Raw genomic sequence first — 25,799 nt, forward strand, 5'->3', positions numbered from 1 at the left:
TAAACTAAACGCTATTGGCTGTTTTAAAAAGGGGAGGAGCCGTTCGATATGCCCCGCCCTGTCTTCCTGTTTCAGTGAAATTACGTCAACACATTGCATAATGCTGCGCGTTTCAAGCAACTTCAGTGGGACTTTGACTGGTTTTGAAGGCCGAAATCACTGATCGAAACTGACATTTATTTAGCGCTTCTCTGCACTCTAAAAAAAAAGGTTCTATATGGCACCAAAAATGGTTCTTGGCTCGTAATCATAGGGGAACCTTTTTTAGCGGTTCTTCAGAGGTGCTATATAGCACCTCAGTCAAAGAACCGGTGAAGAACCTCTGAAGAACCGCTGAAGAACCACTGAAGCGCCAAAATTGGTGCTATATAGCACTAAAAAAGGTTCCCCTATGATTACGAGTCAAGAACCATTTTTGGTGCAATATAGAACCTTTTTTTTTTTGAGTGTGATGGCATGTTTTTACTGTCTACAGTCCAGGCATTCTCACTGTCCTGCAGAGTTTATCTCCAACCCTCATCAAACACACCTCAAGCAGCTAATTAAAGGGTTAGTTCACCCAAAAATGAAAATTCTGTCATTAATTACTTCCCCTCATGTCGTTCGACACCCGTCAGACCTCTGTTCATCTTCAGAACACAAATGAAGATATTTTAGTGTAAATCTGATGGCTCTGAAAGGCCTCCATTGGCTCAATGCACGGTTCACTCTCAAGACCCTTAAAAGCTACTAAAGACGTCGTTACAAAGTCCATCTCACTACAGTGGTTCTACAATAACTTTATGAAACGAGAATAGTTTTTGTGCGCAAAAAAACCCTAAATAATGACTTACATAGTGATGGCGATTTCAAAACAAGGCATCATGAAGCTTTGAAGCGTTATGCGAAGCGTCATGATTTGGATCGCGTGTCAAACCGCCAAACTGCTGAAATTTGGCGATTCAAACCGCTGATTCGACTTGGTTCTTCAAACGTAATTTGGTACGGCCGCGAAGATCTGCGACTATTACGCAGGAATGAGAACGTAGTTCCTAGCCATATAGGTGTAGAAAATCGCAACTTTTCATTTTCAGTTGGTCTTAGCACACGATGTAACTGTAGAAGAGTCAAGTTTTAAATAGGAAAAATATTGAAAGTGTCTTTGGTCATTTTTTGAATGAGATGCTAATGGACTGATCAGAATCAATGATGTATGCTAAGCTATGCTAAAAGTGCTACCGCCAGATACAAAGATCAGCTGAATGGATTCAAAAACGGTAAAACTCAACTATTTAACTCTAGGGGACTTGTAAAATGAGCCTATTTTCAAAAAAAAGTGGAGTGTTCCTTTAAAAATACACGAAAGAGAGCTCAATTCACTTTTTTTGTTTGTTTTTTTAAAAACATCTATATCGTTTTTATAACTTTGTATTTATTTTAGTTAGTAGGCCATATCAGGTTAAGCTAAAGCTTCAAATAAGTTTGTTTATTAATTTATTTTTAATTTCACTTAACATTTATTTAATTTCAAGTAATGAAGATTTTTATGCTTTCAGTTAACTTTTATAACCCTGATACTTTATTGAATATGTGTCAAATACTGGTATTTCCTCCTGACTATGAATTAAATGGGAATTAAATTAAATACAGTTTATTGTGTAACAAAAAACTAATATATAATGCGTGACTTTTGATTATAAACAAGCTCTTATTTTGAAATGCGCCTTACTGCAGTTGCAGGATGCTTCAAGTTCAGATGAGGGAGATAAAATATGCATTGTTACAACCGTCTAAAGCATATTACTATATAAACATCGTAAAGTAAACAGTAATTATTCATCAGCATTAGTTCATAAACAATTGCCTGGCATAAACGTGCACTATTCAATGATTCTGTACCGCCCTGGAGCGCTGGATTGGGGATCAGTTCAAATCAAATGTGCGCATGTGTTACACAGGATATCAGTTCTGACTTGGATCTCTTCCCTAATCATTTTTTAAATATGGATATTTTTCTTACACAAATGCGCCACTTCGCTTCAGAAGGCCTTTATTGACACCCCGAAATGAAGGACCCAAGTCACTGCCATTATAAAGCTTGGAAGAGCCAGGACTTTTTTAATATAACTCTGTATTCGTCTGAAAGAAGAATGTCATATACAGCTAGGATGACTTGAGGGTGAGTAAATCATGGGCTGATTTTCATTTTTGGGTGAACTTCACTGTAAAAAAAATCCCGTAAAATTTACGGTAAAAAAAACGGCAGCTGTGGTTGCCAGAACTTTACCGTAAAAAATACGGCAGTAACGTTTTAGGTTTTTAGGGATAGCACCATATCATTTAAAGGTTTATAATGTAATAATTACGATTAAAAAAAATTTTATTTTACAGTTCAAAACTGTATAATTTAAAGGTTTATAATGTAATAATTATGGTTAAAAAAAATTTTACAGTTCAAAACCATATAATTTAAAGGTTTATATTGTAATGATTATGTTTACACTGTAAACAATTTACGGTAAAAAAACATATTTCATTAACTGAAAAAATGTTAAATTACCAACCTATTGAAATACTAATATCTGTTATGTACCTTTGATATATACGGACAACCACCAATCCCAGTGGTGATGAGAATCGCGGGATGAATCAAAGCTCATCGCAAGCAACTTTTAAGAGAACAATATTAATATATAGAAAGTGCTCAGTGTCATTCACACACACACACTAAACACCATCATGGTAAAACACATGAAATTTAACATCAGATGTAACATAAAACCCTAATGTACATAACTGATTAGAAGAAGCAAAGAAGAAACAGTTATTTTGATGAAAATACATCAAATGTGAAGTGTCACGCAGGGAATTCTGGGAATGTCAATTGACGGGTTTTCACTGTAAATTACACGATGACTTATTCTTTTTCACTTCCAAAAACTGTAAATGTAACGGTATTTTACTGGTTAGATCTATTACAGTTATTCACCGTATATAGTACGGAAACTTTCTGTTAACCAATTAACTGTTTTTCACCGTAGCATTCTTACAGTAAAATACCATTAAAATCACAATCATTTTTTACAGTGTAACAGTTTAAAAACGGGTGGTTATGGTAAGGGACAGGACACTTCTCAAACACACTCGAAGCGCTTGACCAATCCCAACACACTGCTCCAGTCAACCAATCAGAGCACATTTTGCTTTCAGAAGGAGGGGCTTCATAGAGACAGGAACTAAACAGAGCGTTACTGACGGACTGGGAAGAGAGGAGCTGCAACAATGGAGAATATGGGGAAAATAATCAACATTCAAGCAGGAAAACCTGTCCTAGTAGAACCAAAAAACAACACTTTAACCAAAAACAAACCCCTTTAAACAGTGCAATATGCTATAGACATGACCTTTGATTATATGATCTGACTGTCAAACAGTATGCATACATTCTACTTCTCTCAGAATTAATAAGAGTTGTTTACTAGAACATAATTAGGATGAAGAATTGTGTAATTGGATATTTATAAACTCTTTTTTACCAATTAGAGACATCACTAAATGCATAGAGTGTGTATGATTCAGACCGGTGTGATTGTGTCGATGTGTTGAAGAGGCGAGTGTTTTACTGAACATTTCTTTTGTCTTGGGCTTGAGCTTGAAAGGAATCAAAGTGGGATTGAAACGGTGATTAAAGTCTGTGTTGAACGAAAAAAAAAGCATTTCTGAGGCTTTTCTTTAGATCAGCGGCTGATGAGACCTAAATACTAGCGCGTCCCGACAGCCATGTCAAAGTTTGATGATGAAAAACACAGAAAACAGAGAGAATGAAAGGAATGGAGGAAGAAAAGACAAGGGAATGTTTTGGAGGCTGTTATTTTAGAATGATTAATTGAAGAGCGAACCAAATATGAATTTAAAAACAAGACACATACTAGAACAGATTTCAACCACTTCTGGCTTTAAGTGCTGAGAGTCTCGGTTATGCTTTTATTAAAGGAATAGTTCATCCAACAAGAGAAAATTCATGTTCCCAAAATTCATATTACCGCTCAAAAGCTTGGGGTCGGTAAGATTGTTTAATGAAAGAAGTCTCTTCTGCTCACCCAGGCTGTAGTTATTTGATCAAACATACAGTAATATTGTGAAATATTATTACAATTTAAAAGAACTGCTTTCTATTTGAATATATAGTAAAGTGTAATTTATTCCTGTGATCAAAGCTGAATTTATCATCATTACTTCAGAGTCTTCATTGTCACATGATCCTTTAGAAATCATTCTAATTTGATGATTTGATGTTCAACAAACATTTATGATTATTATCAGTGTTCAAACGGTTCATATTTTTTGTGGATCAGGATTCTTTGATGAATAGAAGTTTAAAAGAACAGCAAAAAACATTATAACTGTCTTTACTATCACTTATGAGCAATTTAATTTGTCCTTGCTGAATAAAAGTATTGTTTACCTTCAAAATCAATATGTATATTGAGATATATTCAAGCTCATTTTTAAACCAAACACAGTGCATTAAGTTTGATTTATGAACTACTTTTTGTCATTTTTGAAGCTTGGCAACCCCTGGTCATATAGATGAAACTGTGTTAAAATTAACTGAAACTATTATGAAATGTTTTGGTTATTTGAAATAAAGCTGATATGAATGTAAAGTACTAAAGTTGTACTAAAATCACTAAAACTGAAATAAATAAAAATGTTTAATATATATATATAATGACAAAAGCATTGCTAAAACTCAAATTGTAAAAATAAAAAGCTATAAAAAATATTCATAAATACTACTAATAATACTAAAATAACACTGTAGCACATCAATATTTTTTTCTGGAATAGAAAGACTACATTTTAAATATATTTATCAACTTTACTGCACCTATATTGCAAACAAACATAGACTAAAAGCCATAAAACATAACATGATGTATTAAAATAACTTTTTGTTGTCAGGTGGGGTGAATAAACTTAAACTATTAATTTAACCCTTATATTGTGTTCCGGTCATTTTGACCCGGTGAAGATTTTCTTTTTCCTGAAAATGTTAGGTAATGTTATCGCATTGGACTAAAACTCACTGGCTTTGCTCACACAGGGTATAACTACTTCCCAAAAAAACATTTCCGGTCAAAAAATAGCTTATAAATCAGTCGTTATACTAGATTATCACCAAATATTGGATTCAATCTTTTTGTTAATTTGTTTTTCTGTTCAGGTTTTGTATTTATTTTTGGAACTAGTTGATCGTAGGCCTCACCGATATGAGCTATTGCATCTCAGTTTTGAGTGAAAAAAGCAGCATTTGGGGATAGTTTTGTCAAAATTCAATAAAGTCGAAATAAATTGCACTGTTTATCACACTGGCATGCTTTAATATTCAATCAGGAAGTTTGGTTTGAAATGCTTTTACAGTGTCCAAAAATGAACAATGGCCTACAAAACAATCTCTTAAAAAGCAAAAAATACAGACCTACAAAATAGCTTATAAATCTCTTGTTATGCTATATTATTATCTCATATTGGATTCAATCTTTTTGTCAACTTGTTTTCTTTCAATTTTTGAAACTGACTGATCGTAGGCCTCATTGATCAAAAATGACCATCCATTGAAAATGAATAGGGCAGATCGAAAACAAGAGGAATATTAGCGTTGCTCATCAGGTTCACATATTTACATGTGTGCTTGAAAAAGATAAAGGTCTCGGACCTGTGCATGCATGGATACACACACACACACACACGTTCATGTACACAAACTATTTTGATTTGTACAGGCATGAACTTTATCCTTAACTCAATGAGGCCTACGATCAATCAGTTCCAAAAATAAATACAAAACCTGTCCTAACTGAAAGAAAACATGCTGACAAAACAATTGAATTCAATATTAGATGATAATATAGCATAACGAGATTTTCAAGCATTTTTTGAAGGTGTTCAACACATCTTAACCCTCTGGGGCTCTTTGGTCATTTCTGACCCAAATTTTTTTAAATACATTTTTTTTTAAATCGTAGCTTCATTGGAATGGTCTTGGTGACTTTATTGGTACTTGGTATATGAACACCCAAAAAAATTGGGGACAGGATTTGAAAAGTCTAAGTGGTCGTAAAAAAAATAGTCACACTCAGGACCCGCAGGGTCAAAAATGGCCCCCATAGGAAATGAAATTGGCAAATTGGGAAATTGGCAAAAATATGAAAATACAGAGGTTTTTTGTGCATACAATCTACAAATCAGCCAGGATGCAGAAAAAAGGACTCAACAGTGAAGGGGTGAATCTCTAAAACATCAAGAGTGCAAAACAGACAAAAAAACTCACACACATACACAAAAACACAATTAGCTTTTGGAATGGCACGCGTTAATTTGTGTGTGCGTGTGTTTTTGTTTGTATAAGTGTGTGTGTGTGTGTGTGTGTGTGTGTGTGTGTGTGTGTGTGTGTGTGTGTGTGTGTGTGTGTGTGTGTGTGTGTGTGTGTGAGAGTTTTTTTGTCTGTTTTACACTAAATGAACCAATATCGTCCTTGAATCGTATCGACAACCTCAAATCGTGATTCGAATCGAATCGTTGTTAAAACAAATCGTTACACCCCTAATATATATATATATACATTTTTTATTATATTCAATGGGAAAAAATGGGTCATAATTATTGCATAAATATTAATTATTAATCATAAAATTATCTCAAAAAACCAAAAAAGAAAAGAAAAAATATTATTGAACAAAAATATATTTCATTAATTTTAGTCAAATCTTTTTTATCTTAATCCCGAAGGTCCTGAGTGTGACCCATAAATGAAGAACCCCAGAGGGTTAAGGGTTAAAACACTTCCTGGAGAAGCGTTTATCGATAAATCTCTGTTTCTGTGTGTCTCAGGTCTGCGTCTAGCGGAGCAGCTGGGCCGTCGGGAGGACGAGGCCAAGATCCGACACCGTCTGGGGCTCTCGCTGTGGGCCAGCGGCAATCTGGAGGAATCCCAGCACCAGGTACAACACACACACACACACACACACAGCCAATTTACTGCAGTCCCCGCACAGATGCACAGGATGCTCATGAACGCTCTTCCTGACAGAGCTCCACCATCTCTGCTTCTTCTAATGATGTGCCTGTAGGCGGACACGCGGACGTGTGTTTGCGGACTTGCCATCTCCGTCAGACTCTTCGCTTGTGACTTCATCATTGTGTGAGACAAACAAAGAGGCCGAATTTGATGTTCAGGGAGCCGCGCTGCACAAACACACACTCTCTCTGCATTTAGGCCCTAATTGATTCAGTCCAAACGGCAAACACTCCGGCTCATGGTTTGTTTGAGGAATCCCTGCGGAGGTTTTGGATTCCATTCGTTAGCTTCAATGAACCGATTCAGTAATTCATGAGAGTCACTCAGAGCTGAGTGTGTGCTCTCTGTGCCAACAGCAGCACTGAAGTGAACGAAATAGTCTCGCCCTAAACGCACACCATCGATTGTGTCTGAAATGGACATGCTGAAGCGCAAACAGAGCTTTGTTTTGAATGCACCACGGCTTGAACTACATTCTTACAGTCGAATGATTCACGAATCAATGCTAAAGGCTCCAAGTGAATACCAAAAAACCTGAAATCAACCTGAGATACTTCAGATAGATTCTTTTTGAATCGTTGAATCATTTAATAATATTCTAGGGATGCATGATATACACTACTAAGATTTCACAATTTAATTAATAGTAAAATTCCATCAAACTGAATTGAATAATCCTAATGTAATTTAATTTAATAATTGATTAAGGATTGTTCAATTTATGCAATTCAATTACGTAAGGATTATTCAATTCAATTTAATGGAATTTTACTATGAATTCAATTGCGTAAATATTAGGGCTATCAAAAGATTATTCATGATTAATCGCATCCAAAATAAAAGTTTGTGTTTACATAATATGTGTATGTACTCTGTTAATTATTATTTATATATAAATACACACACATTCATGTATATATTTAAGAAATATTTGCATGTATATACATTTATATAATCTATAATATATATAAATATAAATGTTTTATATATAAAAATAATATTTTTTTCTTAAATATATACATGCTTGTGTGTGTATGCAAATGTTATGCCTGATCGATATATATATATATATTTACACTATTCAGGGGCGCCACTAGCAATTTTGGGCCCTATGAAAGAATATGATGTTGGGCCCCCTACTGCACCAACCTAGCTATCCAAAATGTTTGTCTGGAATTTAATAATAGTCTGGAATTTAATAATACTGTCCAATTAAGCTCTGCTCACTCAACCCCGAATGCCCCAATTGGCTAATGAAACATTGATTCAAATTAAGATACAATTTATACAAAACGAAATTTACTTTAAAGAAAGGCTTTCTACAAAACAAAACTTAATGAAGTGGTCACAATCATGTCTGACCCACTCCATGTCTCCTGGCATTGCGCATCTTATGATGTGTCCTTTCTCACTCATGCTGTTCACTTTTCATAATCAACATAGATTGACAGATAATCAACATAGATTGACTAGATTGACAACATAGACATAAAAAAATAACATTATAATATTTAAACATGAATATAAAACTAAATACCTTTTCTTAATGGCTACAACAAGTATAGTAGCCTACAATACAGAGAAATTTCATGTCGGAGTGGGATTTGAGCAAATGCCGTTTTACCCTTGAGCGTGAGTGGTTCGCGAGTGGAGTGTTTTGCTGTATTTTGCCGGAAATGCAGAAATAAGCCATAATTTTGTTATATTTGTAACTGTTTGGTACAACCCCAAATCAGAAAAAGTTGGGACAGTATGGAAAACGCAAAAAAAAAAAAAAAAGAAGATTTCTAAATGTACTTTGACATGTATTTCATTGCAGACAATATGAACACAAAATATTTCATGTTTTGTCTGGTCAACTTCATGTCATTTGTAAATATGCATCCTTTCCTGTCATTCAGACCTGCAACACATTTCAAAAAAAGTTGGGACAGGAGCAATTTAGGGCTAGTAATGAGGTAAAATGGTTAAATAATGATGTGATTTGAAACAGGTGATGTCAACAGGTGATTGTAATTATGATTTGGTACAAAAGCAGCATCCAAGAAAGGTCTAATCCTTTAGGAGCAAAGATGGGCAGAGGATCGCCAGTTTGCCAACAAATACGTGAGAAAATTATTGAAATGTTTAAAAACAATATTCCTCAAAGAAAGATAGGAAGAGATTTGGATATTTCACATTCAACAGTGCATAACATAATTAAAAGATTCAAGTAATCTGGAGGAATTTCAGTGCGTAAAGGACAAGGGCGCAAGACTAAGCTGAACAACCGTGATCTCCGATCCCTCAGGCGGCACTGCATCAAGAATCGTCATTCATCTATAAGCGATATCACCACATGGGCTCAGGACTACTTTGGCAAACCTTTGTCAAGTACCACAATACGTAGTTACATCCACAAATGCCAGTTAAAACTGTACTGTGCCAAAAGGAAGCCCTATGTTAACAGTGTCCAGAAGCGCCGTCCACTTCTCTGGGCTCGGAGGCATCTGGGATGGACCATCACACAGTGGAAACGTGTACTGTGGTCAGATAAATCAGTATTTCAGGTATTTTTTGGGAGGAATGGACGCCGTGTGCTCCGGACCAAAGAAGAAAAGGATCATCCAGACTGTTACCAGCAACAAGTCCAAAAGCCAGGGTCTGTCATGGTATGGGGTTGTGTCAGTGCCCTTGGCAAAGGTAACTTGCACTTCTGTGAAGGCACCATTAATGCTGAAAAGTACATAGAGATTTTGGAGCATAATATGCTGCCTTCAAGAAGACATCTTTTCCAGGGACGTCCATGCATATTTCAACAAGACAATGCAAAACCACATTCTGCACACATTACAAAGTCCTGGCTGCGGAGGAAGAGGGTACGGGTACTTGACTGGCCTGCCTGCAGTCCTGACCTGTCTCCAATAGAGAATGTGTGGCGCATTTTGAAGCGCAAAATGCGACAACGAAGACCCCGTACTGTTGCCCACCTTAAGACTTGTTTGCAGGAAGAATGGGACAAAATTACACCTGAAACACTTCATCACTTGGTGTCTTCAGTCCCTAAACGTCTTTTAAGTGTTGTGAAAAGGAATGGCAACATTACAAAGTGGTAAATGCTTTACTGTCCCAACTTTTTTTGAAATGTGTTGCAGGTCTGAATGACAGGAAAGGATGCATATTTACAAATGACATGAAGTTGACCAGACAAAACATGAAATATTTTGTGTTCATATTGTCTGCAATGAAATACAAGTCAAAGTAAATTTAGAAATAACTTCTTTTTTTTTTTTTTTTTTGCGTTTTCCATACTGTCCCAACTTTTTCTGATTTGGGGTTGTAGATTATACATTTATAATTTCTATTACATTACTACTAGTACTGTTACTACTAATAAAACCAATCTCTGGGGGCCCCAAAAGTGCATGGGCCCCTTAGAATCGTCCTAACTTTCCCCCCTTTAGCGGCGCCCCGACACTATTGTTTAGAACCATTGGGGTCAGTAAGATTTTCCTTTTTTTATTAATATTTCTTTTCAGCAAAGACTATAAATTGATCAAAAGTGACAGTAAAGACATTTATCATACAAACGATTTCTATTTCAAATAAATGCTGTTCTTTTTAACTTCTATTCATTAAAGAATCTGGAAAAATTGTATGAACACTGGTAATAATCATAAATGTTACTTGAGCATCAAATCATCATATTAGAATTATTTGTGAAGGATCATGTGACACTGAAGACTGGAGTAATGATGATAAATTCAGCTTTGATCACAGGATATAAATGACACTTTACAATATATTCACATAGAAAACGGTTCTTTTAAATTGTAATAATATTTCACAATATTACTGATTTTACTGTATTTTTGATCAAATAAATGCTGAGCATAGGAAAGTTCTTTCAAAAACATAACAAAATCTTACCGACCCTCAGTGTTGGATATTTATTTGTTCCAATCAATTGTAACATTTAGATTATCTCGCACTAATATTGTAAAGTCTTCAATCCTTGAAGAGCGCTGTCTCTTTATGTTGCTGCGAGAACAACTTATAATCATAAATCTGTATTTAATGTCTCGTGAGTGTTGCTGAACGTGAAACTAATCTAAAAGGGTTTTTTGATGAAAAATCTAAAATGTGAGGAAAAAAATGCCCTCATAAAAGGTACCAAAAATAGTCTGTGGCAAATATTGATCATTAATAAAAAGTGCACTTTTGATATGAGTTAGATATGGTCCCATTTTAGGGTCGCTTTCTGCACTAAACTTTCCAATCAATACCATGAAACCAGACTGAGGTGTATTGAACCTCTGAGATTATTTTTTGAGCCCGACGTGACAGATTTTATTTGATTTTTTCGAGGATTTCTTTAGGTCGGTGACGTCTCTCTGTAATCGCCTGCTCGGATCACATTTCATCATGGCCGTCTGGGGAGGAAAGCTCTAGATTGTTCTTTTTCCTCTGTAAATGACAGAGCCGTTCTCGCGTCTCGGTTACGGCGGATGTTGATCGCATATGTGCCCAACGTCTACAGGGAGACGGAAGATTAGAGGATAATGTGTTTATATCATCGCACAGCCCGTCTTGTCAATTAGGCAGCTGTGCCATTGGGGAGGGACGTCCTCAGTACAGTCTGAAAGAGAGACAAACAGTCGGTCTCATGTCTCGCGCGCCTCTGGCAACAGCTGTCAATCACACACACACGCCACGTACTACACGTTCAGATGGCTGCTGCTTTTGTTGAGACGTCTGGATGTGTGTGCGCTACAAGATCTCACCAGGAAGTGTCACTTTAACAACATATTTCACTTGCACATATTTTTTTGATAATACTTAAGGGTGTGTTTGGTAAGATATTTTGGGTGTTGTCTTGAGAGAAACGAGTCCTTTAGCTCTTTAAATATGGCTTGGGTCAGTGTTACTGTTAAAGTTGCCATGAAATGGAAGTTGTGAGTCTTTTTTCCTTATTGTGGCACATTTACAAACGAAACTGCTTCCCAAACAAGGACAAATGTAGGGCGGGGCTTGATTTTGTCTGTGGGGAATTGATTGGATGGATGTGGTTTGCTATTGGTGGATCTCATGTGAGTGACAGGTGGCCCCGCCCTCTTCATCAGAGAAGAGGAGAGATGGAAGAGGGAGGGGAAGTTATTTTGATTTAAGATTACGAGGCACATGAATAAAAAAAAAAAAAAATAACAATGTGCATGGATAGATATTTTATCATAAATACTGCAATATTCCAGAAAAAAAAAAGAGAATGGCCAATTTCGATTTCATGGTGACTTTATCGCTTTATCAATCATTTTCATTAATTTAAATAAATCTTAAATAAAGTAAAATATAAATAAATAAGTGAAATAAATAAGTTTTAAATGAAATACTAAAATTACTAAACCTAAAACTGAAATAAAAAATTAATTAAAGCTTAATAAAAATATAAAAACTATTTTTATAGTATACAAAAATCATATAATATAATTATTATAAATAAATAAATTATACATATTTTTAAACCTTAACATTATAAATCAAAAATAAAAATAAAATGGCAAAAGTTTGTAAAAAAAAATTACTAAAACTTAAAATAAAATAAAATGAAAATTGAAAATATAAAAGTAGTATATAAATAATACTGAAATAACACTCGGGTCCCTCCTTCAATATATATTATAGCAGGTGAATTTCTAGCTTCCTACGTTAATAACACATCCGCCAAAGTGATATAAGAACGTATGTTTAATGTGAAATGCATCATCTCGGAAGCACTTGCATTACCAAAGCAGTTTCCCGAACACTCTCCTTGTCTGCCATTGGTCGGTCAAACAGATAGCCCCGCCCTAAAATGGGTCAACCTGCTTGGAGTGTTTTAAAGGGCTTTTTTCCATGTTCATCTTTCTTTAGTGTGTAATGTTTCTGATTGAGCATGAAAAAGCTCTGCAAATATATATATATATATATATATAGCCCTGTTTCCACCGAAATTATCCGGAACAATTTGTACTAGGAACTTTTTTACAGAAACTTTTTTTCCCCCAGACCTGCTACTGTCTGCGTTTCCACTACGGGCTAAAGTACCGTGAAGATTAGGCAAATTAGTCCGGTGATGTAGGACTGCGCGCGACTGCTCCTCCCAGTCAGCGACGGACAGTAATCACTGCTTTTGCTAGTTATGTATTGGTTTATTAAATATGTAATTAACAAAACTGTGGAAATGAGACAAGCACTGATACTAAAGCTAGATTTAAAATAAGACAACGGATGTTATTATCAGCTATTACGGACATTGACCGTGAGACGGCTCAGATGAACGCGCGCCATCAGACAGAAAGAGCAAGACTGATATTTACTGAACGCAGAACGATCCTCGCAAAAGACTGAAATAAAATGCTGTCTGAGCTCAACCAATCAGCATGTTCAGCGCCCAAGTCCCACCCCCAAAAGTTCCTGAATTTTTTAAAAGTACTACCTCGCGAGCAGGGCCTTTTTGGAGGGGGAAATATTTACCCGGAACTTCATTTAGACCCTAGCCTGACGTCATCATACTCAATTCTAGTCAGAATATGAGTCTGATCTGCTCTGTTGGGCTGTGATTATGGGGTGTGTTTCAACCGAACCAGGAAAGACCTCAATTGGATAGACCTACAACCAATCAGAGCAACGGAGCGACGCATAACGTTAGTTGTCAAATGTCAACAGAACTCAACTGCACTGTGTTGCCAAGTCTGCGGGTTTTTCCATGTCCGCGGGTTGCCAGGAATGTGAATTTTAGCAGGCAGCCCAGCCAAAATAACACATATTTTACCCCCCAAATGCCATTTTTTTTCCAGAGAACCCCCCCGGAAAGCGATTGGGCTTGTTTTTGGCTAGCTTTGAGTAGCAATTGGGCGAGTTTTGTTGTAAAAACTTGGCAACCCTGTCTGCCCGCACGCTGGAATAAGTAACGTTAGAAGAAAAAGATGAGTGTAAACGATCTTTGCCGGTGTTGTAAAAAAAGAATTTAAGGATACACAGAGTACTTACAACACGATCATCATTACTGAGAGAAATAGTAAAAGTGAACGCATTAGGATTAGAGCAAATTCAACCCAAGCGCCTTTGGTGATGTGGATGATTACGTTACTGTTGATCATCTGTCCATCATCGTCTAAAGCCCGCCCTGACAATTTCATTGGTCCGAACAGTTTCTGTTCTGGCATAATTACTCCTCTACGGATCAATTCCAGACCGAACTGCCCGAGTTAAAATGTTGTGGGCGGGGCTAAGTTTGGCGAGTACCACCCCAAAGTTCCTAGTTCCTGGGGAAAGTTCCTGGGGTGGAAACGCGGCTTATCAGTGTCAGTGTTTCTGAACTCCTGAAACGCCTCCATTGTAGTCTTGAGTTTTCTTCCGGGAACAAACGCGCCACAGTATTCCACATTTAAATCATTCATACGCAGAATAAAGGGGCGGGCCTGGTTGAGTTAGTTAGTAGTGTGTTGAAGCTGGCGGTTATGGTAAGGGGCGGGACATTTCCCAAACACACGCGCTTGACCAATCACAACACACTGCTCCAGCGGACCAATCAGAGCACAGTGTGCTTTCAGAAGGAGGGGCTTCACAGAGACAGGAACTAAACAGAGCGTTACTGACAGACTGGGAAGAGAGGAGCTGCAACAATGGAGAATATGGGGAAAATAATCAACATTCAAACAGGAAAACCTGTCCTAGTAGAACCAAAAAACAACATCAAGACTTTGTGAAAGAGCATAAAAGGGCCTCTTTAAAAAGCGACACACTGGATATCGACCTATGAATGAGCTATAGTTGTCTCTGCATGTTAAACTAGGCAATGAGAAAGTATTTTAGCCTCCAAAAAATTACACAACATGCACGCGCTCTTGCAAAGCGACGGCCGAGCGTTTGTGTCTGCGTTTGCAGAGTGTTTCAGGCCATAAAGTGGAGAAAATGAAAAGAAACTTGAGTCAGCTGATAGTACAGCGTGTGTGTGTTGTGTGAGTGTAGTAATAGTAGCTTTTCATGGCCTTCCTCCCTGGTGACTCAGTTTGTTGTGTGTGTGTGTGTGATGTATGGACAGTTCTGGAGCGCTGCAGATTGCAGATGGAGTGTGTGTGTGTGTGTGTGTGTGTGTGTGTGTGCGCGCTGATGCATTCCGCTCTTAATTGATTGCAGGCTGGCCGTGCTGTATGCTGATGAAGGGCTCTCTGCAGCCGAACCCTAGAGAAACGCTGCATTCCACGCCACAAACACACACATATATCTTGAAAACACATAAATACTCAAACATGCAGCATCAGCCAGCACTGGGGGCGCTAGACTACAAGATCCGGCTCGTTTGATGAAGGACGGCTTGACAAATACACTGTAAACCATGATGTTCCGAACTTCTAAATGAAACAGAAATTACTGGAGTGCATTTTACAAGACAATACTTCAAAATATCATGTTTAATTTAACGGGTTACTTGCCATTTCTTTGTAATTGTTTGTGAAATTGACTAGCAATTTCTGAGTGAAAGTTGCTTCAAAATAAATCTTCAGTGTATAGTCGAGCTGCCCTTTTAAAAACACTAACATTTTTAAACAGTATTGTTGTCTAGTTTTGCTGTAAAAATGCTTTAAACGAGACACATTTGCTTGAGGAGCAAATTGCATTGGATATTAAGACTTAAAGTTATTACATTAAAGGTGCAATATGTAACATTTTTTCAGTAAAATATCCAAAAACCACTAGGCCAGTGTTAAATATTTTGTTCAGTTGAGTACTTACAATATCCTAAATGTTTCCAACTATTTGTAAATCGTGAGAAAATTGCTATTTTAACCAATGGACCGGGACGTGTGAGGGCGTGGCCTGTCGATTGTGTCATATCTGCGTTCCTCGAAGAAACGCTTTCCTCTCACTGCAGTGTGAACAAGTGTCATAGCAGCAGCTGAGAGAACGCACAGAGTAACGCCATCCCATCATTAACACACTCAGATGTGTCTAATATGATCAACAGAGCTGCGTTACTTCACACTCATGAGCGGAGGAGCGGAAGTGGCGCCTGTGGCATAATAAAAGTCCCGCTGCTCGCGAGGCGTGTGTTGCGTTCATCTTATTAACAATCGCTCCAGCGGTTCCTCAGCTCCACAACACTCGATCCTGCGCTGCTTAACACTACAGTAACGTTAATAATCACATCCATCAACTGCTGATTTCTGATTTCTGCCCAAATCTTTTATTTCATCAGTGAATTGTTTATTTAATCAGTGAATCTTTTATTTCATCAGTGAATCGTTTATTTAATCAGTGAATCTTTTATTTCATCAGTGAATCGTTTATTTGATTAGTGAATCTTTTATTTCATCAGTGAATCGTTTATTTAATCAGTGAATCTTTTATTTCATCAGTGAATCGTTTATTTGATTAGTGAATCTTTTATTTAATCAGTGAATCGTTTATTTAATCAGTGAATCTTTTATTTAATCAGTGAATCGTTTATTTGATTAGTGAATCTTTTATTTCATCAGTGAATCGTTTATTTAATCAGTGAATCTTTTATTTCATCAGTGAATTGTTTATTTAATCAGTGAATCTTTTATTTCATCAGTGAATCGTTTATTTAATCAGTGAATCTTTTATTTCATCAGTGAATCGTTTATTTGATTAGTGAATCTTTTATTTCATCAGTAAATCGTTTATTTAATCAGTGAATCTTTTATTTCATCAGTGAATCTTTTATTTAATCAGTGAATCTTTTATTTAATCAGTGAATTGTTTATTTAATCATTGAATCTTTTATATCTGTAAATCATAGTGTTCAATTAGATCAATTCTCAATGTTAAGTGGTCTCTTAATTTTTTCCAGAGCTGTATATATATATATGTATGTATGTATGTATATATTAGTGCGCAATTGATTAATCGTGATTAATCGCTTGCTCCGCATATATATGTGTGTGTGTGTGTGTGTGTGTGTATGTATGTATGTATGTACGGAGATACGCACGCACATACACACACACTCACACACACATACACACACACACACACACACACGCACACACACACTCACACACATTATGTAAAACTTTTATGTTAGATGCGATGTAATCACGATTAATCGATTCGACAGCACTAGTGAATAATTAACTTGATCTGTGAATTGGTATTTACAGTACATGAATCATGCAAATGAATCAATTCCCTAAAATGAATCAGATATCCTAAAACCACTTAACAGAGCCGAGTGCATTTGATGAATGCATGTGCAATGAAGTATGAAGGAAAATACAGCATTATAGCATTTTGTAGCTTGTTACCAAAGCTAAACTATTTTGAAAGCAGTTCTGTCACACTACTGAAAAACTTAGTCTAGGTTCGTTCTCGACTCCAATGCCAGCGCTCGTTTTCTCCCACACACACACACACGAGCTGTCAGCAGTGGCAGCGTCTCACACACACACGTACGCTGACTCTGTCTTTCCCTCCGTCGCCGTGAATGAGAGGTTATCATTAACCAGAAATATCACGTCACTCATCCCACACACTAACTCAAAACGCTTTCGATCTCCAGACCACACAGTAGAAACGCTACGACTTCATTCATTGTCAAGCCGTCCGCAGTGCAAACACAACTGTGGCTGTTTCAGGATTGGTTTTATGTTGTGTGCGACAGATAAGGGCTTCATCTTGCCTTGCTATGATTTGATTAAAGGCAGCAAGAAAAGAAGAAATGTGTGAAGTGCTGTGTGTTTGAGGCGTAGAAGTCTGCTGCCCTCCGCTGTTCACACCCGAGCTCTGCAGATCGACACGCTGCTCTCATTAGGCGTCATGTTTCTCTGTAGCGTGATAACACACATGCCAGGGTTTCGTGATCGGTGTCAGAGCAGGTCAGTGCTTTATTATGAACACATGTGTGAGTAACGCACAAAATCTTGTTTTTGCCTCACAGCTGTACCGTGCGTCGGCTCTGTTTGAGACCATTCGTCATGAAGCCCAGCACAGCACCGACTACAAGCTCTCCCTGTTCGACCTGCAGACCTCCTCGTACCAGGCTCTCCAGAGGGTCCTTGTCAGCCTTGGTATAAATACTCTCCTCTTCTTCCTTCCTGTTTATATCATCCATTCAGACCACAGAACAGTGTTTAAAGGCTTATCTGTATGGGAAGGATTCATGAACAGTCTAAATAAACCCTCTAAAGGGGTTTATTTTGCCAAAATGACCTGCTGACTGGACATTAAACCACTTGTTATATGGCTACACTGCAAAAATTATGACTTCTTAATGAGTTAATTAGCCTCTTTTGACTTGTTTACTAGTTCAGATATCTAAACATCCTTGAAACATGATGCATTTATTTATTAGTGCATTTTGTTTTTAATGCACTGCAGATTTCTTCACTTGATGTTAACATGTTTATACTTAAAAGTATTTATGCTCACCCAGGCTGCATTTATTTGGGGAAAGTACAGTAATATTTTGAGATATTACAATTTAAAGTAACTGTTTTCTATATATGTTAAACTGTAATTTATTCCTGTGATCAAAGCTGATTTTCAGCATCATTACTCCAGTCTTCAGTGTCACATGATCCTTCAGAAATCATTCTAATATGATGATTGGATGTTCAAGAAACATTTATGATTATTATTTGCACTGATTAAAATTTCTGTGTGGACCCTTGTATCCTTTGATGAATATAATGCTTTTACTAAAATGTAAATGTCTTTACTTTCACGTTTGATAAACTTAATGCATCCGTGCTGAATAGAAATATAAAGAAATTGACCCCAAATTTTGAGACAGTAGTGTAAATATTGATTTGCATTCCTGTTAAATACATTTGAAGAATTACAAACACAAAATTGCATCAATAAAAGTGGTTCCTATGCTAGTTTTCATAAGTCATATGACAGCTATATGTGATGAACAGACCAAAATTCACAGAAAACAGCTCGTAGTATAAAACACCAGGTGTTTGGACTGCTTTATGATGCTTTTTTATCCTTTTTGGTGCTTTACAGCACCCATACCTATCTACTTTCACTGAAACATCCTCCCTCATGTTCTGTGGAAGAAAAAATCATGAGTTTGAGTGTCGTGGGGTGAATAAATAAAACACGTTTTGTCCGTCATTAGAACGGTGAATCATGTTATGTTTTCATCCTCTTACAGATTGTAAAGTTAACTGTAGCTACAGTATGTGGCCGCTCAGTTTTTCAGTCGTTTGGCCAAAATCTCATGTTATTAAAGATGAAGTGCTGGCTGTTTAACACAGTACTGGCTGTGACTCGATGACAGATGCTAGACTAAGACACTCTTCTCCGCTCCTCAAACACATAAAACATTAGTCTTTATGTATATAGTGTCTGTAGAGTAAAGGAAACACTGTACTTTATTTATCATTGCATTGCAAACAAGCAGAGACGCTCCAAACTGTGTGCGGTACTTCATTCACCATTGAGTTTTGACTGAGTTTGAGGATCCAATGGAGTTACAAGGTTTAGTCACAAGCTCTTTTTAATACCTTTCATTGGTTGACAAAACCCACAGACAGACATAAAGGCTGATATAGTAATACCGAAATATGGAGATACAAGGTTTCTGTTGACAGCGACGATACGCATGAAACAGTCAAAGATCTCTGGAAATGAAGTGTGTGGACATAGCATTATGAAGACCCGCACTGACCTCTGACCTCTACTCAGGGCACCATGATGAAGCTCTGGCCGTGGCGGAGCGAGGACGCACTCGGGCCTTTGCCGACCTGCTGGTGGAGAGACAGACGGGCCAGCAGGACTCGGACCCGTATACGCCCGTGACCGTGGAGCACATCCTGGACACTGTGAACGGGCAGCGGGCGCTGGTGCTCTACTTCTCCCTGGCGGCGGGATACCTGTACAGCTGGCTCCTGGCCCCCGGATCCGGTAAGACTCTCAAGAGTCCGGTTCAAACCTCAGAAGGGTTGATTAATGAGCTCCCACCATCCTGAAACACCAACTAACGCTCTGCATAACTTAATACAGTCTGAAGGACACACAGTATCAAACATGGGGAAGCTTCAAAAACACAAGCTAAAGATATCCGTCTGATGCATGTATCAACGTAATGCGCCCGAGAAACAAGACAGCCTTTTTACTCCTGTTTCAACAGGAATGTACAGAACAAATAACATAACGTGTGTGTGCTATGAGCTGGCGAGTGTGTGTATGTGCGTGTGTGTGTTTGAGAGAGAGAGCATGCATGGTTTCTGCCTGCCCAGGAACATGAGAAAACAACACTTTTTAATGCAGAGCACAAACTGATGCGAAGAGGCTTTAGTTTTATCATATGTATAAAAGACCGATACGCTGTACTGATTCTTTCCGAAAACAGCCGAACTTGTGAAGGTTTGCAGAGCTAAAGAGTTACAAACACACACACACACACACACAATACATCATGGCATTATCCCTGGATATCTTCCAGGGCTCCAGACTGCGACTTAGTGGTCACATTTTGCGACCTTTTTTCCTGCTGGTGCGACTGAATTTGGTTGGAGGTCGCACTGGTGCGCCCATAGCGGTGCCCAACTGATAAAAGCTGCCATTTCTGTTACATATGAGAAACATCGGACGGCAAACAAAACAAAAGCGGAACCGCGCTACTCGTTTGAGCTGAGCAGCACGGACCGTTTATCAGCTCGGAGCAATAATAGACATTGCAGCGCAAGCTCACACACAGGCCAATCTCGATCACGCCACACCGTTTCTAAACAGCGCTGGGAGAACGCGTTTGAATTCACCACAGGATTAATAACATCGCTACTGCGAGATCTAGTGGGAAGCGTTTGGTGCAGAATTCTCTGTTATAAACCACAGACATCAGATCTGAGCTGACGTGGAGACCAGGAGAAACATTTTGAAACCTTCAGGGGTTTCAGTCCACAAATCATAAACATTCACCATGGATTTAATGTAGTAACACCCCATGGTATTGTGGAAGAAATGGTCAAATGTTTTTTTGTTTTTTTTTGTACATTATTCATCTCAGGGTTCGTACAACCTTTTGAGAGTGAAATTCTCAAGTGTTTGACACTTTTTCCAGCACTTCAAAGCTCTAAATATTATCCAATTTTAATATTATTTTTAGTGTGATGATTTGTAAAATTAAAAGTTTAAAGGTGCTGGCCACTTTATGGCAAAAAAAGAAAAAAGAACACTATAACCAGTAGGTGGTGGCATAGGAGCACTTATTTGACTTATTAGACATTTCCACTCCTTAAAGCGATGGTTCACCCAAAAATGAAAATTCTGTCATCATTTACTCACCCTCAAGTTGTTCCAAACCTGTATGAGTTTCTTTGTTCTGCTGAACACAAAAGAAGATATTTAGAGGAATGTTTGTAACAAAGCAGAGAGAGCAACCATTGACTACCATAGTAGGGAAAAAATACTATGGTAGTCAATGGTTGCTTGGATCTGCTTTGTTACAAACATTCTTCTAAATATCTTATTTTGTGTTCAGCAGAACAAAGAAACTCATACAGGTTTGGAACAACTTGAAGGTGAGTAAATGAGTAAATACTACCCCTTTAAAATATGGAAAAAAGTAGGAAGTCACAAAGTCTCATGAAAAACTAAAACTTTTCTTCAAATTGTGACTGGATTACACAGAAAACAAGTAAAGAGTGTTCCTTTTAGTTCAGTATGATACTATAGAAGAACAATAGTACATTTAATAAGAGTGGAATATTACAATTTTCCTTATAAAAATTAGTTTTTTGCACATTACTGTTGTTAATAAAAGTAAATTTTTTTCTGCATAACAATTCAAGCTCAGCGCTTCACTGTTACATTTCCAAGAAACAAACATGTACTATTATTAGTAACGCCACTTATTAACAAAACAATGCAAAACAATAGTAATTTTATGATTAAATTAACCTTATGATACATTTTCCTGGTGCCACTGCTCTCAAATGTTAGTCTGGAGCCCTGTATTATCAAAGTATTTATTTGTAATGCAATGGAAATTAGTAGATTTGGTAAGCATGTTGATTTACGGTGTGCGCCCCTAAATTTTTATGGTTGTGCCCCTAACATTTTCAGTTGGGGGCCACTGTGCTCCTAGTGAAAAAAGTTAGCCTGGAGCCCTGGGGCCAGTTGCATAAACTAAGCCATTATGTTAAGACAGTGTCTTAAGATCTAGTATGAGCCACTAGCAGTTAGGCAAGTGGCATTCACTCTTACTTTTCGTATCAAATTAGGCCAGTCTATGTTTTTATGTAACTGATTTAAAAAAATTATGAACAGTCTTAAAGAAAAAAATTTATGTCTAACTTGTAAGACTAGTCTTAACGGTTTATGCAACCGGCCCCTGACTTCCGATTCATTATACATTCGTGTTGTTCACATTATATACACTTGCGCGTCAATTGCCAACAAAACACACACATGTGATGCAGTTTCACTCACCGCCTGTGGTTTCCACTCATGACCGGGAACAAACACACACACTGGCAGAAACACAAACTGCATCCACTGTTTCCTTAACCCTGGGTTATTTGGGAAGCTGAACAACCAGAAACACACTTCTTTAGTGACATTGTTGATTTTGTGGTGTAACCTGTATGAAGCTCGTTGATGGGCATGTTCTTGCTCTCGCTCAGATTGATGTGTGTGTGTGCGTGTGTGTGACGAATTCTGCCCTTTATGTCATACAGGGCCACACTCGAAAAAAACTTTACGAAACTTGTTTGAATCCTGAAGGAGTGTATTTGGCACAGAAATCCTCCGTCATACGTCCAACTCGTTTTTGGAAATTTTGTCCATGTTTAGCATGAAAATCAACTCTTTAACAGTGTAAATAAGTCAGAATGCATGAAATATCATTAAGCAATCCCAGTCTTTACTGTCACTTTTGATCAATTTAATGCATCCATGCTGATATCATCATATGAGAATGATTACCGAAGGATCATGTGACACTGAAGACTGGAGTAATGATGCTGAAAATTCAGCTTTGATCACAGGAATAAATTACTGTTTACTATATATTCACATAGAAAACAGTTATTTTAAATAGTAATAAAACCTCACAATTTCTACTGAATTTTTTATTAAATAAATGCAGCCTTGGTGAGCGGGAGTGACTTCTTTCAAAAACATTTATCAAATCTTAATTAGTGTAACTTTTGACAGGTAGTGTAAAGCGTGTGTGTGTAGAGTGTGACTGAAGCGATGGAGTGATGTGATCATGTGGGTTGGGGGCGATGGAGGTGTCAGACAGGCACAGCACACGCCTGAACCGTTCATCAGACCCCAATCCGGAGACACGCTGAGACACTGTCTGTCTGTCTGAACACAGACCAACACAACACACACCGGCGCTCCTGTTTACACTAACAGATCAATAACACAGAGGCTGTCTCACACACGCTTGGTTAATGCAGAACTAAAAAAATAGGTCAATAAACTAAAGACTACTGATGTAAATAATAGCCTTCATGTGCATTTAAAAAAAAAAAAATCACAAAAACTGACTGACCCCAAACTTTTGAACGCAAGTGTATATTTATATATTTTATATATTTCAGATTTGTTTATTTTTTGAAATTACTTATTTATTTATCTATGCAGAACATTAGTTTTTATGGAAGCTTGTTTCCTCCACAGAATTAAACAAAGGTAAATTTGACTTTTTTTTATCTCACAATTCTGACTTTATGGGCCCTGTTTTAATGATCTGAGCTCATGGCGCAGGTGCGCTCAGGGCGTGTCCAAATCCACTTTTGCTAGTTTAACGACAGAAAAATATTGTTGGTGTGTGAGGCGCATTGTCCAAAAGGGTCGTACCTTGTCTCTTAATGAGTCATGGGTGTGTTTTGGGCGTAACGTGCAAAAAGCCAATCAGTCTCATCTCCCTTTCCCTTTAAAAGCCAGTTGCGCTCGCACCATGGCAGATTCGCTATTTACATGGATGAATTTGCGAGCAGAAAGACTGAACGCTTCTCCAGAGAGGAATCCTTTCATTTTTTATATTTAAAAATGTGTGTGTGCCCTGTGTGTGTAATAAGAAGAGTGTATGCACGTTGTGCACTGCATAGGCTCATATTACTAACACACACTTAATAACACAAAAAATACTGCGCTATTGACTTTAGAGCAGGTTTGTGTTGGTCAATGGCGCAGTCGTTTTCAGTTCCTCAAAATAGCTACGCTCCAACAATGCTCCTGAACACACCTGGTTTTCAGACCAGACGCCCATGGGTGAACAGATGGCGTGAGTGCATTTACTATTCAAACAACGTGGAGCTGGACGTGAAAATGAAAACTGCGTCGGGCTGAAACTAGCAAAAAACACTTGTGTCACGCCTGCTGTCGCTTTGCGCGCGGGTGTATGATAGGGCCCTATAACTCACAATTGTGACTTTATATCACACAATTCTGACTTAATAACATGCAATTGTGAGATAAAAAGACACAATTATCTTTTAAAAATGTTTATTCCATGGAGGAAACAAGCTTCCATAAGTTTCAGTTTACATTTGATTTTATGTTGCCTTTTATTTCTTTTTTTTCCATAAAAGTATCTTACTTACACATTTGTTAAAGGGTAACTTCAGTGATTTAGCATTAAGCTTTGTATCAGTGGAAACCCGGTAGTATATTCAAATTATGGTACTTTCCCCCCTCATATCCCCCTGAGACGAGATAATTATGCATTTTATTTCTGGAAAAAAATCCTCAGATGACGCAAATATCGTCATTTTGCGTCATCGGAGGATTTTTGTCCAGAGGCTAGAGACTACAGGAGCTCGTTCTGCATGTTTTCAACCCGCCCACAGGGGAGGATCTCACTCACAGAATGTAAATCCGCACAGCCGCTCGGATCGGACATTAAAGGGTTAGTTCCCCCAAAAATGAAAATTCTGTCATTAATTACTCACCCTCATGTCGTTCGACACCCGTAAGACCTCCGTTCATCTTCGGAACACAAATGAAGATATTTTAGTTGAAAGCTGATGCTGAGAAAGGCTTCAGATAGGCCTCCATTGGCATTCACTACATTTACACTCACAAGACCCATAAAAGGCACTTAAAACGTCGTTACAAAGTCCATCTCACCACAGTGACTCTACAATAATTTTACGATGCGACGACAATAGTTTTTGTGCGCAAAAAAAAATCTAAATAACACCTTTATCCAACTTGTTATTGTCTTCCGTGTGTGCCTCCACGACGCATGCGCGAGAATATGACGCAGATCTGGCGTTCGGACACATTACCCAGAAGCGATTTGTTCACAAGCAGAGGAAGACGCGAGTGTCTAAGCTGTTGGATTCTACATTGATCGTGCTTTAGGTATCGGCGTAGTGCTCAAAATCGAGCTAAAGTGTGCATTTCATGGATTCCCGAACGCCGGCGCTACGTCATATTCTCGCGCATGCGTCGTGGAGCGATTTTTTTTGCGCACAAAAACTATTGTCGTCGCTTCGTAAAATTATTGTAGAGTCACTGTGGTGAGATGGACTTGTAACGACGTTTTAAGTGCCTTTTATGGGTCTTGTGAGTGTAAATGTACTGAATGCCAATGGAGGCCTATCTGAAGCCTTTCTCAGCATCAGCTTTACACTAAAATATCTTCATTTGTGTTCCGAAGATGAACGGAGGTCTTACGGGTGTCGAACGACATGAAGGTGAGTAATTAATGACAGAATTTTCATTTTTGGGTGAACCAACCCTTTAATAACGGAGCGGTGCAGAGCAAAGTGTTTCAACTTTTCAA

At 37.7% G+C, this 25,799-nt stretch overlaps 1 protein-coding gene across 3 annotated transcripts in view; it reads left to right on the forward strand.

Annotated features, from left to right (window-relative positions):
- ttc28 (tetratricopeptide repeat domain 28) overlaps positions 1-25,799 on the forward strand; it is a 442,541-nt gene that overhangs the window by 381,697 nt on the left and 35,045 nt on the right. For all 3 annotated transcript variants that reach the window (XM_079805114.1, XM_079805115.1, XM_079805116.1), the window contains 3 exons: positions 6,874-6,983; positions 17,982-18,111; positions 19,739-19,957. In XM_079805114.1, the coding sequence (XP_079661240.1) occupies positions 6,874-6,983; positions 17,982-18,111; positions 19,739-19,957 (459 nt within the window). The remainder of the gene's footprint in view (positions 1-6,873; positions 6,984-17,981; positions 18,112-19,738; positions 19,958-25,799) is intronic.

Source organism: Gobio gobio (genome assembly GCF_949357685.1).
Source record: "Gobio gobio genome assembly, chromosome: 22".
Classification (NCBI taxonomy): Eukaryota; Metazoa; Chordata; class Actinopteri; order Cypriniformes; family Gobionidae; genus Gobio; species Gobio gobio.